The sequence below is a fragment of the Triticum urartu genome, chromosome 7A (genome assembly GCF_056163025.1).
Source record: "Triticum urartu cultivar PI428250 chromosome 7A, HENAU_Tu73, whole genome shotgun sequence".
Lineage (NCBI taxonomy): Eukaryota > Viridiplantae > Streptophyta > Magnoliopsida > Poales > Poaceae > Triticum > Triticum urartu.
In genome coordinates this window covers 474,884,682-474,901,443 of record NC_141879.1, presented here as the reverse complement: position 1 = coordinate 474,901,443, position 16,762 = coordinate 474,884,682, and the positions used below count along the sequence as shown (strand labels likewise).

Genomic DNA, 16,762 nt, shown 5'->3' with positions numbered 1-16,762 from the left:
GGCAACACCACGGGGTCCTATTCATCCACCCTCACCGGGAACTGTTCATCCAAACCCCCCAGCAACGCTCACTGTTCATCCAAACCCCCCAGCAACGCTTGATCCGGTTCAGTTAACATCCATCAATCGATCGCTTGGGTTCAGTAACGCGTAGCCTGCAGTGCAATCGCTTGGGTTCAGTTAGAGTCCAGCGCCTCGCTCGGGTTCAGTTAGAGCCCAACGCCTCGCACACACGCGTGTACGTGTACGAGAGAAACGCGCATTTCTCGGCCCCCTACCACCGACCGTAACCGGGAACTCCCCGAAATTTTCCTCGCCCTCGCTTCTACCATGGTTTTTTCCGTCATGGACGGCCCAAAGAATGTCATGCAGCTGCGTCTCCGGCCCGCCCAGGACGAAAAGCCCATTTTCTGTCATTATTTTTTGTCATAGAAGTAGGAGCTCACCACATCTATGATAATACTAGGTTTTGTCACAATTATCGTCATAGAAGTGCCATAAGTATGACGGAATTTTTTTTCGCTCGGCCCAAAATGTCACGGATGTGTCTTTTTTTGTAGTGGAGATTAATTAAATTTTTAGAAGAAGTGCGATAAAATACTGATTTTTTTGAAGAGGATTAGTAAACAAATTGCGTAAGTCATCCTAATTTTTCAGGATTTTTGAAGTTACAGAAGTATTCAAAATCTCCATATTACTCTAGACTGTTCTGTTTTTGGCAGATTCTGTTTTTCACGTGTTGTTTACTTATTTTGATGCATATATGGCTAGTATCGGGGGTATGAACCATGGAAAAGTTGGAATACAGTAGATATTACACCAATATAAATAAATAATGAGTTCACAACAGTACCAAAAGTGGTGATTTATTTTCTTATACTAACGAAGCTTATGTTATTTTCTGTTGAATTTTGTGTTGTGAAGTTTTCAAGTTTTGGGTAAGGATTTGATGGACTATGAAATAAGGAGTGGAAAGAGCCTAAGCTTGGGGATGCCCTAGGCACCCCAAGGTAATATTCAAGGACAACCAAGAGCCTAAGCTTGGGATGCCTCGGAAGGCATCCCCTCTTTCGTCTTCGTCTATCGGTAACTTTACTTGAGGCTATATTTTTATTGACCACATGATATGTGTTTTGCTTGGAGCGTCTTGTATGATTTGAGTCTTTGATTTTTAGTTTTCCACAATCATCCTTCTTGTACACACCTTTTGAGAGAGACACACATGAATCGTGATTTATTAAAATACTCTATGTGCTTCACTTATATCTTTTGAGCTAGGCAATTTTGCTCTAGTGCTTCACTTATATCTTTTTAGAGCACGGCGGTGGTCTTATTTTATAGAAATTGATGAACTCTCATGCTTCACTTTTATCATTTTGAGAGTCTTTAAAACAGCATGGTAATTTTCTTTGGTTATAAATTTAGTCCTAATATGATAGGCATCCAAGAGGGATATAACAAAAGCTTTCATATAAAGTGCATTGAATACTACGAGAAGTTTGATTCCTAATGATTGTTTTGAGATATGAAGATAGTGATATTAGAGTCATGCTAGTGAGTAGTTGTGAATTTGAGATATACTTGTGTTAAAGTTTGTGAGTCCCGTAGCATGCACGTATGGTGAACCGTTATGTGATGAAGTCGGAGCATGATTTATTTATTGATTGTCTTCCTTATGAGTGGCCGTCGGGGACGAGCAATGGTCTTTTCCTACCAATATATCCCCCTAGGAGCATGTGTGTAGTAATTTGTTTCGATGACTAATAGATTTTTGCAATAATTATATGAGTTCTTTATGACTAATGTTGAGTCCATGGATTATACGCACTCTCACCTTTCCGCCATTGCTAGCCTCTCTAGTACCGCGCAACTTTCGCCGGTACCATAAACCCACCATATACCTTCCTCAAAACAGCCACCATACCTACCTATTATGGCATTTCCATAGCCATTCTAAGATATATTGCCATGCAACTTTCCACCGTTCCGTTTATATGACACGCTCCACTATTGTCATATTGCTTTGCATGATCAAGTAGTTAACATCGTATTTGTGGCAAAGCCACCGTTCATAATTCTTTCATACACGTCATTCTTGATTCATTGCACATCCCAGTACACCGCCGGAGGCATTCACATAGTCATATTTTGTTCTAAGTATTGACTTGTAATTTTTGAGTTGCAAGTAAATAAAAGTGTGATGGCCTTCATTATTAGAGCATTGTCCCATGTAAGGAAAGGATGATGGAGGCTATGATTCCCCCACAAGTCTGGATGAGACTCCGGAGGGAAAAAAGAGGCCAAAAAATGAGAGAAGGCCCAAATAAAAAAATGGGAGAAAAGAGATAATGGGCAATGTTACTATCCTTTTACCACACTTGTGCTTCAAAGTAGCACCATGATCTTCAGGATAGAGAGTCTCCTATGATATCACTTTCATATACTAGTGGGAATTTTTCATTATAGAACTTGACTTTTATATTCCAATGATGGGCTTTCTCAAATTGCCCTAGGTCTTCGTGAGCAAGCGAGTTGGACGCACACCCACTTAGTTTTTGATTTGAGCTTTCATAAGCTTATAGCTCTAGTGCATCCGTTTCATGGCAATCCCTACTCACTCACATTGGTATCTATTGATGGGCATCTCCATAGCCCGTTGATATGCCTAGTTGATGTGAGACTATCTACTTCTTTTTGTCTTCTCCACAACCACCTTCTATTCCACCTATAGAGCTATATACATGGCTCACGCCCATGTATTGTGTGCAAGTTGAAAAATTTTGAGAACATCAAAAGTATGAAACAATTTCTTGGCTTGTCATTGGGGTTGTGCATGATTTAAATATTTTGTGTAATGAAGATAGAGCATAGACAGACTATATGATTTTGTAGGGATAAGCTTTCTTTGGCCATGTTATTTTGAGAAGACATAATTATTTTGTTAGTATGCTTGAAGTATTATTATTTTTATGTCAATATTGAACTTTTGTTTTGAATCATACGGATCTGAACATTCATGCCACAATAAAGAGAATTACATGGATAAATACGCTAGGTAGCATTCCACATCAAAAATTTCGTTTATCATTTACCTACTCGAGGACAAGCAAGAATTAAGCTTGGGAATGCTTGATACGCCTCCAACATATCTACAATTTTTTATTGTTCCATGCTATTATATGATCTGTTTTGGATGTTTTATATGCATTAATATGCTATTTATATTTTTTTTGGACTAACCCATTAACCTAGAGCCCAGTGCCAGTTCCAGTTTTCCCCCTTGTTTTAGAGTTTCGCAGAAAAGGAATAGCAAACGGACTCCAAACGGAATGAAACTTTCGCGATGATTTTTCTTGGACCAGAAGACATCCAGAGGGCTTGGAGTGCACGCTAGGAAAGCCACGAGGCGGCCACAAGGTTGGGAGGCGCGCCCAGGGGGTAGGGCGCCCCCCCCCCCACCCTTGTGGGCCCCTCGTGACTCCACCGACCTATTTCTTCCGCCTATGTATTCTCAAATATCCTAAAAACTTCCAGGGGAGCTACGAAACCACTTTTCCACTGCCGCAACCTTCCGTACACAAAACTCAACAAGAACTCATGAGATAAGTTAGTATAAATCAACGCAAAACCTTATCATTCTCTACTATAGCAAATAGAAAAAATATTATTCAACATTGCATACTAAATGCCTATGCATATTTAATACTCCTATCCTCAAATAGAATTCTTAAATAAGCAAACATATGCAAACAATGCAAACATAACAGCAATCTGCCTAAACAGGACAGTCTGTAAAGAATGCAAGAACATTCATACTTCTTTAACTCCAATTTTTTTGAAAATTTACCAAACTGTAGAAAATTTATCATAGCTTACTTTGCAAAAAATTTCAACATTTTAAAACATTCTGAATTTTCTGGGAAAGTTTTGCAACAGCGATAAACTTTCTGTTTTTAAACAGCAACATGTAGATTTGCAAAATAAGTATGGTAAAGGCTATACTTGATTTTTTTTTGTTGAAGTAAAAGATGCAAACCATTTATAAATATCAGCAAGCAAATCCTATGAAAATAAAATGACGCTCCAAGCAAAACACATATCATGTGACGAATGAAAATATAGCGCCAAGTGAGGTTACCGATAATGTTGAAGACAAAAGAGGGGATGTCTTCCGGGGCATCCCCAAGCTTAGTTGCTTGGATCTTCCTTGAATATTACCTTGGGGGTGCCTTGGGCATCCCCAAGCTTAGGGTCTTGTCACTCCTTATTCTCCTCATATCGATATCTCACCCAAAACTTGAAAACTTCAACCACACAAAACTTAACGGAACTTCGTGAGATAGGTTAGTATGATAAAGACAAATCATTCACTTTGGTACTGTGAAAAACAAGACTCATAATTGTTCTCACATAATGCCTACTTCACCTCATCATTTCCACATTTTATATTGAGCAATATAAGCCATAGAAATGAGAAAACAAGCAAACTATGCATTGAAAACATAATCTGTCAAAAACAGAACAGTCTGTAATGATCTGGACAACTACCATACTTCTGCTACTCCAAAACTTCTGAAAAAATTAGGAAAGTGTAGGCAATTTGTATATGAAAATTGTGTAGAAAATTTAGAAGATTTCGTTCCTTCTGTGATTTTTGAAAATTGTTTTACTGGACGCAAAAGTTTCTGTTTTCCTACAAGATAAAATCAACTATCACCAAACATAATCCCAAAGGCTCTACTTGGCACTTTATTGAAACAAAAGCTACAAAACATGATTACTACAGTAGACTAATCATGTGAACACACAAAAATAGTAGGTAAAAGTGTTGGGTTGTCTCCCAACAAGCACTTTTCTTTAATGGCTTCTTAGCTAGGCATCATGAATTCAATGATGCTCACATAAAAGATAAGAATCGAAACATAACGGGAGCATAATTAAGCATATGACTAGCACATTTAAGCCTAACCCACTTCCTATGCCTCAGGATTTTGTGAGCAAACAACTTATTGGAACAAGAATAAACTAGCATAGGAAGGGAAAGCAAGTACAACTTCAAAACTTTCAACACATAGAGCAGAAACTTGATATTATTGCAACACCTACAAGCATATGTTCCTCTCTCATAATAATTTTCAGTAGCATCATGAATGAATTCAACAATATAACTATCACATAAAGCATTCTTTTCATGATGCATAAGCATAGAAATTTTATTACTCTCCACATAAGAAAAATTATTCTCATGGGGAGCAAACTCAACGAAATAACCATCATGTGATTGAAAATTAAAACCATGATGAAAAGTTTCATGGTTATCATTATTCTTTATAGCATACATGTCATCACCATAATCATCATAGATAGCAACTTTGTTGTCAAAGTCATTTGAAACCTCTTCCAAAATAGTGGATTCATCACTAAATAAAGCTATTACCTCTCCAAATCCACTTTCATAATTATTAGAATAAGATTCAACACCCTCCAAAATAGTGGGATCATTAGTACCTAGAGTTAAAACTCTTCCAAAGCCACTTTCATCAATATAATCATCATAAATAGGATCCATGCTTTCATCATAATGAAAAAATTCATCAAAACTTGGGGGACTAAATATATCATCTTCATCAAACATAGCATCCCCAAGCTTATGGCTTTGCATATAATTAGCATCATGGATATTCAAAGAGTTCATACCAAGAACATTGCAATCATGCTCATCATTCAAAGATTTGTTGTCAAACATTTTATAGAATTATTCTTCTATCAATTGAGCACACTTTTCCTTTCCATCATTTTCACGAAAGACATTATAAAGATGAATAATATGATGGAACCTCAAATCCATTTTTTGTAGTTTTCTTTTTATAAACCAAACTAGTGATAAAATAAGAAACTAAAAGATTCAATTGCAAGAACTAAAGATATACCTTCAAGCACTCACCTCCCCAGCAACGGCGCCAGAAAAGAGCTTGATGTCTACTACACGACTTTATTCTTGTAGACTCGTGTTGGGCCTCCAAGCGCAGAATTTTGTAGGGAAGTAGCAATTTTCCCTCAAGTGGATGAACTAAGGTTTATCAACCCATGGGAGTCATAGGATGAAGATGGTCTCTCATAAACAACCGTACAACCAATTAACAAAGAGTCTCTTGTGTTCCCAACACACCAAATACAATGCTAAATTGTATAGGTGCACTAGTTCGGCAAAGAAATGGTGATAAAAGTGTAGTAATGATAGTAGATATTGATTTTTGTAATAGTAACAATAAAAAATAGCAAGTTAGCAAGTAACAAAAGTGAGCACAAACATTATTGCAATGCTTGAAAATGAGGCTTAGGGTTCGTACTTTCGCTAGTGCTATCTCTCAACAATCCTAATATAATTGGATCATATAACCATCCCTCAATGTGCGATGAAGAATCACTCCAAAGTTCCTATCTAGCGGAGATGATAAGAAGAAATTTTTGGTAGGGTACAAAACCACCCCGAAGCTATTCTTTCCGATAGATCTATCCAAGAGTTCGTACTAAAATAAAAACAAGTTATCCTTCCCGATCGATCTATCCAGAGTTCGTACTAAAATAACACCAAGCTATCCATTCCGATCGATCTATCAAGAGTTCATACTAAGATAACACCAAATGATTTTAGATTCATAATACTCAATCCAACACAAAGAACTTCAAAGAGTGCCCCAAGAGTTCTACCAGAGAAACAAAGACGAGAACGTGCATCAACCCCTATGCATAGATTACCCCAATGTCACCTCAGGAATCCGCGAGTTGAGTGCCAAAACACACATCAAGTGAATCAATATGATACCCCATTGTCACCACAGGAACTCATAGCAAGACATACATCAAGTGTTCTCAAATCCATAAAAGTAATTCAATCCGATAAAACGAAATCTCAAAGGGAAAACTCAATTCACAACAAGATAGAGAGGGGAAAACACCATATGATCCAACTATATTAACAAATCCCGTGATACATCAAGATCGTGACATCTCAAGAACACGAGAGAGAGAGAGAGATGGAACACATAGATACTGGTACAAATGCTTAGCCCCGAGGGTGGACTACTAGATGAAGCTATGTACTTAGGGTAGGGTCATGGATCTGTCCAACATACCCTCCCCAAGGACATCTCTACAAAGAATCAGAAGCAGTCGAAGAGAAACCATCATCCACTCGACCGTGAAGATGTGCTCACTCGACCACCTTGAAGACACTCGACCACCAGAAGATGAGAAACTCTCCACTCTACAATGGTCAGGACTTAAACCATAGCTTTATGGGCATTTACAACACTTTACTGCAGATGTTACTAGTAACGCCCCTCCTTTATGAGCATTGAACCTTGTGTAACAGAGGGGAGATGGGGTCCTGGCGTACTCTATATAAGCCACCCCCCTCCTCTGGGACAAGGGTTCGCACTTTCTGTAATTCACATGCATATATCCAGTCGACCGCCTCTGGGCTCCGAGACGTAGGGTTGTTACTTCCTCCGAGAAGGGCCTGAACTCGTAAAACTCGTGTGTACAACTCCTCCATAGCTAGGATCTTGCCTCTACATTCCTACCCCCCAATTCTATTGTCAGTCTTAGAACCATGACAGTTGGCGCCCACCTTGGGGCAGGTGTCTTGGCGACTTGTTGGAGAAGTTGCAATTTTTCTGATCCCCTTCATCATGGTTCCAGGCGGAGGTTTGGCTGAGGGCCGCAAGATCCGTCTCGGCACGCTCGTGTTTGTCACCGACGACTCCGCTTGGCTTCAGGAGGCACCACTCGACGCCAACGCGCTCCCCGCCCGCGAGGCGACGCACTTTCGTGTGTGCGTCCGCGGCGTCCTCCTGTGGCAGCCGTCGACCCAGTATCAGTCGACTCCAGCAGCTTTCCCCCTCCCTGCGGCCCGCCGGAGCAAACGGTCCAGTCGGTCAAGGCTTCAGCGGTGGGTGAAGCATGCGGTGGCCCGCCAGTCGGCCACCCCTCAAGTCGCGGCGATCGAGCCCGACGAAACTCTCTACGGCATGTTCGATCTGTCGACTGGCTCCATAGAGACCGCATCCGAGTGCGACAGCAGCGACCCGGCGGCGGAAGTCTTGATGGTCAATGGACCACGCAGCACTCCTGGCTTCAACCGTGAAGACGGAGGCGACGGGAACGGCGATCCGTCGTGTGTTCACGCTGAGTACCGCCCCGAACCCCTCTCCTCGCAGCAGAGGGAGGAACTTCGCCGCCGGAACATGGATGCATTGCATACTCCTATAGTTGGAGAAACCCCTAAGGCCCAGGCCTTGGAGCAGGCGCACTTGGCCAACCTGGTTGAGCGCACTCGACTGGAGAACCTCCAGCGCGCACTCGACGATCGCGCTCGACAAAGAGCTCCTGAGTCCAGTCGACGCCATCTTTTTCCACCTTCGACTCACGTATACCGAACACCGATCCATAATCTAGCAGCTGCTGCCCGGATAGCAGAGTCGATCCAACCTTCCCAATCAGAAGCTGGCCAAGGTCTGGTGCAGATCAGAGCCTTGCTCCGGGCAGCGGGAGAGCAGAATACGGTCGTATCTCAGTCGCGGATATAGGATCCATAGCAGATCCATGGTCGCAGACATAGTTCAGTCGGCCCATAACCCAAGATCGCCCCCGAGGCATGAGGGACGTGGGGATCGGCATGATCAGTACAGAAACCAAGAGCAGTATGATCACCCTACCGATCGCGATGATCGCCGTCGAGTGCCCACGCCTCCTCCAAGGAGTGGGTCATACGTGCCTCAGCCACATGAAGACAGACGCCCTCACAGTGTCGGACGAGGTATTCCAGTCGACCCCAGGGAGCCAGAATTTGATGCGAGATCTATTCTCATGCAAGGCTTGGTCGACGGAAACAGAGCTCACCGAGAGGGCCATGATAGAGATCCGCAAACCAGCAACAGGGTGCATGTCTCTGGTCCAGAGTGCTTCAGCAGAGCTATCAGGGCTGCGGTGATTCCCCCCAACTTCAGGTTGGCGTCTGGAGTCAGTAAGTTCACCGGAGAGTCCAAGCCTGACACTTGGCTTGAAGACTACCGAGTGGTTGTCCAGATTGGTGGCGGCAATGATGAAGTGGCCATGAAACACCTTCCTCTGATGTTGGAGGGTTCGGCTAGAGCATGGCTGAATCAGTTAGCGCCTGGCAGCATCTATATTTGGGAAGATCTCGCCCGAGTGTTTGTCAGAACATTCGAGGGCACTTGCAAATGGCCGGCAGGTTTAACCGAATTACAGCGTTGTGTTCAGAAACCGAATGAAACTTTGAGGGATTATATCCAGAGATGGATCACCCTACACCACACGGTAGAAGATGTGTCGGATCATCAGGCAATTTGTGCCTTTAAGGAAGGCGTCAGGTATCAGGAGTTGAATATGAAATTCGGCCGGATAGGAAATATGACTCTGGCTCAGATGATGGAAATTGCCACCAAGTATGCCAATGGTGAAGAAGAAGAAGAGCGACTCCGGAGTGGCAAGCACAAAGCAGTCGCCCACGAAGCCGGAGGAGGAAACTCCGGTCGGAAATAGAAGTGCAAGGCCAAGCCAGCTGCTCTGGGTGAAGCCTTGGCTGTGGTTCAAGGAAAGTTCAAGGGGAAGCCCAAAGGGCCGTGGAACCCCAAGAAAGTAAAAGATCAAGATGGAAATGACGTGTTGGATCTGCCGTGCCATATCCACACCAAAAAAGATGAAGAAGGTAATTTCATTTACCCGAAGCACACCACTCAGCAGTGTCGGCTCCTAATCCAGCAGTTCCGAGAGAAACAACCCAAGGAAAAGGAGAAGGAAGTAGACAAGGCTGAGGATGAGGGAGAGGATGATGATGGTTATCCCCACGTGAATTCCACTCTGATGATTTTTGCTGACGTTGAGAGCAAAAGTCGATTGAAAGTCATTAACAGGGAAGTGAACATGGTCGCTCCGGTGACACCCAGTTACTTGAAGTGGTCACAAACTGCCATTACATTCGACCAGTCTGACCATCCAGCACACATCGCCATCCCTGGGAGGTAAGCACTGGTGGTCGACCCGGTGGTCGAAGGCACTCGACTGACAAAGGTCCTGATGGACGGTGGCAGTGGCCTGAACATACTATATGCAGAGACGTTGATGGGAATGGGCATTCCGATGTCCAGACTCAGTGAAAGCATGAGTTTCCATGGGGTCATTCCAGGCAAGAAGGCTGCATCCCTCAGTCATATTGCACTCGACGTGGTTTTCGGTGATTCCAAAAATTATTGCAAAGAAAATTTGACGTTTGAAGTTGTGGATTTCCAGAGTGCTTATCATGCAATTCTGGGCAGGCCAGCTTATGCACGATTTATGGCTCGACCATGTTATGTGTACCTCAAACTGAAGATGCCTGGTCCCAGAGGAGTGATCACTATCTCTGGTAATCGAAAGAGGGCAGAAGAGTGCTTCCAGAAGGGCTCAAAGATCGCCGATGCCCAGATGGCCGTGGTAGAATTGCAAGAATACTAGAAAAATGCAGATCCGAGTGACTTGCTGCGAGCCAAGAAGCCAGCCACAGATTCAACATTCCAGTCGTCTGGTGAAACGAAGTCGATTCACATTCACCCGACAGATCCCAATGCTGCTCCGACTCACATTTCAACCTCACTCGACTCCAAATAGGAAGAAGCGCTCATCCAGTTCCTCCGTGAGAACTGGGACATCTTTGCATGGAAGCCTTCTGACATGCCGGGTGTTCCCAGGGGACTGGCTGAGCATCATTTGCGAGTTGACCCAAAGGTGAAACCAGTCAAAGAGCATCTTTGACGGTCCGCCGTCCAGAAAAGAAAGGTAATCGGTGAAGAGGTGGCTCGGCTTTTGGCAGCTGAGTTTATCCGAGAGATTTACCACTCCGAGTGGTTAGCCAATGTTGTCATGGTCCCAAAGAAAGATGACTCACTTTGCATGTGCATTGATTTCAAGCATATCAATCGGGCCTGCCCGAAAGATCACTTTCCTCTCCCTCGCATCGATCAGATAGTCGACTCGACTGCAGGATGCGAGCGTTTGTCCTTTTTGGACGCCTACTCCGGGTACCACCAGATCCGTCTGTACGGACCCGGCGAGATAAAGACAGCTTTTATCACCCCGTTTGGATGCTTCTGTTATGTCACAATGCCATTCGGTTTGAAGAATGCCGGAGCCACATTCATGCGGATGATTCAGAAGTGCCTGCTCACTCAGATCAGTCGAAATGTGGAAGCATACATGGATGACATTGTGGTCAAGTCACGTAAAGGTTCCGACCTACTGACTGACCTTGCTGAAACTTTTGCCAACCTCGGAAGGTATGATATCAAGCTCAATCCATCAAAGTGCACGTTTGGAGTTCCAGGCGGAAAGTTACTCGGTTTCCTCATTTCCGAACGAGGAATCGATGCTAAACCAGAGAAAGTAGGCGCTATACTCCGAATGAAAAGCCCTGTGCGTGTGCATGATGTCCAGAAGCTTACTGGTTTCTTGGCCGCCCTAAGTCGATTCATTTCTCGCCTCGGTGAAAAGGCTCTACCTCTTTACCGACTGATGAAGAAATAAGTTCGAGTGGACCCTAGAAGCTGATGCAGCATTTGTAGAGCTAAAAGCCCTGCTTTCCACCCAGCCGGTGCTTGCTGCTCCAATCAGCAAAGATCCTCTACTGCTTTACATAGCAGCCACTGGACAAGTCGTCAGTACAGTACTTACAGTCGAGCGGGAAGAAGAGGGAAAAGCTTATAAAGTTCAATGCCCAGTTTATTATATTTCTGAAGTCCTAACCTCGTCAAAGCAGAGATATCCTCATTATCAGAAACTTGTCTATGGGATTTACATGACCACGAAGAAGGTCGCACACTATTTCTCGGATCACTCTGTTACAGTCGTCAGCGATGCTCCATTGTCAGAGATTCTACACAACAGGGATGCAACTGGTCGAGTAGAAAAATGGGCGATTGAACTCCTTCCCTTGGATATCAAGTTTGAGGCAAAGAAATCTATCAAGTCCCAAGCAATAGCAGATTTCCTCGCTGAGTGGATCGAACAGCAACTGCCGACTCAAGTTCATTCTGAGCACTGAACCATGTTCTTTGACGGATCCAAAATGCTGAATGGTTCTGGTGCCGGGGTAGTTCTGGTATCCCCCCGAGGAGACAGGCTCATATATGTCCTCCAGATTCACTTTGATTCCTCCAACAATGAAGCAGAATATGAAGCACTCCTGTATGGGTTGCGCATGGCCATCTCACTCGGCGTCCGTCGCCTCATGGTCTATGGCGACTCAGATTTGGTAGTTAATCAAGTGATGAAGGAGTGGGACGTCAGAAGCCCAGCCATGACTGGTTACTGCAACGCGGTGAGAAAGCTTGTGAAGAAGTTTGAGGGGTTAGAACTCCACCACATACCCCGACTGGAAAATCAAGCAGCCGATGACTTGGCAAAAATAGGTTTCAAGAGAGAAGCCATTCCCAGCAATGTGTTTTTGGAGCATATTCACCCGCCGACAGTTCTGGAAGATCCTTTTACTGAAGAGCCCCCGCAACCTAAGAGCGCCACAGATCCGACTGAAGTCAAGGTCCCAGCCGTGGTCGACCTGATCATGGAGATTCTGGCCATTACTCCCGACTGGACAGTGCCCTACATTGCGTACATCCTCAGGAAAGAACTCCCAGAGGATGAAGAAGAGGCTCAACAGATCGTCCATCGATCCAAGGCCTTTACTGTGATAAGAGGACAAATGTTCAGGGAAAGCATGACTGGAGTCGGTCAGAAATGCATAACACCAGAAGAAGGTCGAATGATCCTCAATGACATCCACTCGGGGACCTGTGGTCATCATGCGTCCTCTCGGGCCATTGTGGCTAAAGCATACCGAGATGGATTCTATTGGCCACGAGCAAATGAAATGGCGAAAGATATAGTCGACAGATGTGAAGGCTGCCAGTTTTACTCAGACATGTCTCACAAGCCAGCGTCAGCCCTGAAGACCATCCCCCTCATCTGGCCCTTTGCTGTTTGGGGACTGGATATGGTTGGACCGCTAAGAACCGGCAGGAGCGGCTTCACTCATGTGCTCGTTGCAGTCAAAAAATTTACCAAATGGATCGAAGCTAAACCTATCAAGAACCTTGATGCTAGCACCGCTGTCAGTTTTATCAGAGAATTGACATGCAGATATGGAGTTCCACACAGCATCATCACGGGCAACGGCTCAAACGTCGATTCCGATGAGTTTAGAGCATTCTGTGCCTCTCAGGGCACTCGAGTCGAATATGCTTCAGTCGCTCACCCGCAGTCGAACGGACAAGCAAAAAGAGCCAATGGCCTAATTCTCAAAGGACTGAAACCCCGACTGATGCGTGATCTCAAACACGCAGCAGGCGCTTGGGTTGATGAACTTCCGTCGGTTCTGTGGGGTTTAAGGACAACTCCTAATCGGTCGATCGGACGAACTCCTTTCTTCTTAGTCTATGGAGCCGAAGCTGTTCTGCCAAGTGACCTGCTCCACAACGCACCCCGAGTCGAGCTCTTCTCCGAAGAGGAAGCAGAGCAGGCCCGGCAAGATTCATCCGATCTCTTAGAGGAGGAAAGAGAGATGGCCTTGATCAGGTCGACCATTTATCAGCAAGACTTGCATCGATTCCACGCCAGAAATGTGAGGGGTCGAGCCTTTCAAGAAGGAGACCTAGTTCTTCGAGTGGATCAACAGAAACCACACAAGCTTGCCCTGACTTGGGAGGGCCCCTTCATCATCACCAAAGTTCTCCACGACGGAGCATACCATATTTACAGTATTTAGCATCAGAAAGACGAGCCACGGGCTTGGAACGCGGAGTTGCTCCGCCACTTTTATACTTAAGCACTCGTTTGAATAAAATGTAATAAGGAACACCTTTGTAATTTGTTTATCAAAGACGAGAGCTTATGGTCCTATCATTCGATTGTTGTGTTCTTATTTACTTCTGAAATCCCCTAGTGGGTGGGCTTAGTCGCGAATCCGTTTTGCCTAAGTTCGAAAGAAAATCCTACCGAGTGGAGAGCAATCCTCCCACTCGGAGGCTTAGCTGCAGTCCAGTACTCGCCTAAGTTCTCTCACTAGGAGACTTAGCTGCAGTCCAGTACTCACCTAAGTTTGAAAAAATCCTACTAAGTGGAGAGCAATCCTCCCACTCGGGGGCTTAGCTCCAGTCCAGTACTCGCCTAAGTTCTCTCACTAGGAGACTTAGCTGCAGTCCAGTACTCGCCTAAGTTTGAAAAAATCCTACCGAGTGGAGAGCAATCCTCCCGCTCGGGGGCTTAGCTGCAGTCTAGTACTCGCCTAAGTTCTCTCTCTAGGAGACTTAGCTGCAGTCCAGTACTCACCTAAGTTTGAAAAAATCCTACCGAGTGGAGAGCAATCCTCCCACTCGCGGGCTTAGCTGCAGTCCAGTACTCGCCTAAGTTCTCCCACTAGGAGGCTTAGCTGCAGTCCAGTACTCGCCTAAGTTCTCCCACTAGGAGGCTTAGCTGCAGTCCAGTACTCGCCTAAGTTCGAAACAAAATCCTACCGAGTGGAGAGCAATCCTCCCACTCGGGGCTTAGCTGCAGTCCAGTACTCGCCTAAGTTCTCCCACTAGGAGGCTTAGCTGCAGTCCAGTACTCGCCTAAGTTCGAAAGAAAATCCTACCGAGTGGGGAGCAATCCTCCCACTCGGGGGCTTAGCTGCAGTCCAGTACTCGGCTAAGTCCTCCCACTAGGAGGCTTAGCTGCAGTCCAGTACTCGCCTAAGTTCGAAAAAAAATCCTACCGAGTAGAGAGCAATCCTTCCACTCGGGGGCTTAGCTGTAGTCCAGTACTCGCCTAAGTTCTCTCACTAAGAGACTTAGCTATAGTCCAGTACTCGCCTAAGTTTGAAAAAATCCTACCAAGTGGAGAACAATCCTCCCACTCGGGGGCTTAGCTGCAGTCTAGTACTCGCCTAAGTTCTCTCACTAAGAGACTTAGCTGCAGTCCAGTACTCGCCTAAGTTTGAAAAAATCCTACCGAGTGGAGAGCAGTCCTCCCACTCGGGAGTCTTAGCTGCAGTCCAGTACTCGCCTAAGTCCGAAACATACCACGACGAGGTGCAGGTCGACTGCAACCTTCTCCTTAGGAGCTACGGCACAAGTACAACGTACGCTCCATCCCTATCCGCAAGGGCGACGAGGTGCAGGTCGACTGCAACCTTCTCCTTTGAAGCTATGGCACAAGTACAACGCACGCTCCATCCCTATCCACAAGGACGACGAGGTGCAGGTCGACTGCAACCTTCTCCTTCGGAGCTATGGCACAAGTACAACGTCCGCTCCATCCCTATCCGCAAGGACGACGAAGCGTTCCGAGCAGTGAGAAAAGTCCATTCGAAGGCAAACACAAGCACATTCGGAGATAAACCAAATTCAGATAAATCCTAAAAGTTCCAAGTAGCAAATCAAAAGTACCCGGGCACCAAGCCCGAAGGAGTTCAACGACTACATCAATCACTCGGCATTCTGAGGCAAATTTAAAGTAGATTCAAGTTTCATAAGTTTATTCACTCGGCCGGAGGAGGGCTGGCAGGCTCCACGAATGAGTCCAGATTGATCCCATCAGCGATCCGAGTGGCGGCAGCAATGAAAGTCTCCATGAAGGACTGGAAGTCATGCTTTTTGGTGTTAGCGACTTTGATCGCAGCCATCTTGTCTTCACGAGCCTCCTTGCAATGGACTCGCACCAAGGATAGCACCACGTCAGCACCACACCGGGCGGAGGATTTCTTCCATTCTTGCACTCGGTCAGGGATCTCGTTCAGTCGAGTCATCAGGGATTCCAGGTCATTTTGGAGCGTCGCCCTCAGCCAAAGCGATGAGTCGATTCGGGAGACTACCTCCTTCAGGCGCACGAGGTAGCTTGTGGCGCTGGCGATACGGGACTCCAGTCGGAGCACGTTCATTGCAGTTTCATCGCAGACTGGAAAAGAGATAGGGTCCAAACCCGTCTCGACCCTTCCAGTTTCCTCGTCGAAGTCTTGGCAGAATTCTGCAGCCAAAAAATTAGTGAATCGGCCGAGCAAGATCTGATCGCAAGCATCAACACAGTCGGTTTAGAAGAAATACCTTCCAGCATGAGATAGAGCTTCTTGGCAAGAGTCCTCAGATAAGCTTCTGTGTCATTCCTCTTGCGGATCGCAGACTCCAAGTTTTCATTCAAGACGACCTTGTCCTTCTTCATACTGGTCACTTCGCGGTTAGCTTCATTAAGACAAGATTTCAGTTTGTTCACCTCCCCCTCCAGCGTTCCAATTGAAGCAAGCTTCTGGTCTGCGAGAGCAGTTTTATCTTGGGCTGCTTTTTGCGCGGCGGCGAGGTCTGAGTCCTTCTTCTCCAGATCCAACTTCATTTTCTCTGCAAAAGAAACAATCAAATCAAAGAAGAGATCAAAGAAATATAAAAGTCAGTCGACAGTCAGTTACCTTCCATACCAGCGGCTTCGCCTTGAGCTTTCTTCAGATTCTGCTGGGCCAATTCCAAGTCGAGGTTGAGTTGCCTCTGCTTCTCGTCAAGTTCAGCAAACTTCTAAATAAGAGTACAACACTTCTGCAGAAGGCAAAAGACGGATCAGTCGATAAGATCAAAGGTTGTTTACTTCCGAGTGAATAAAACCTAAAGAAGTTCGCTTAGACCCCAGCCGACTTCACACAGTCGACTGCGGTCTCAGGGGCTTCACCCAGCGGGTGCAGTTGGCG

The 16,762-nt window shown here is 45.3% G+C and overlaps 1 protein-coding gene across 1 annotated transcript; it reads right to left on the bottom strand.

Moving 5' to 3' along the window:
- Positions 1 to 15,571: 15,571 nt before the first annotated feature.
- Positions 15,572 to 16,416, bottom strand: LOC147960021 (uncharacterized). Its single transcript, XM_087536222.1, has 2 exons — positions 16,134 to 16,416; positions 15,572 to 16,056 (listed from the first exon to the last, which is right to left on the bottom strand). The coding sequence occupies exons 1-2, from the start codon at positions 16,414 to 16,416 to the stop codon at positions 15,572 to 15,574; spliced, it is 768 nt and encodes a 255-aa protein (XP_087392348.1).
- Between the last annotated feature and the right edge of the window lie 346 nt (positions 16,417 to 16,762).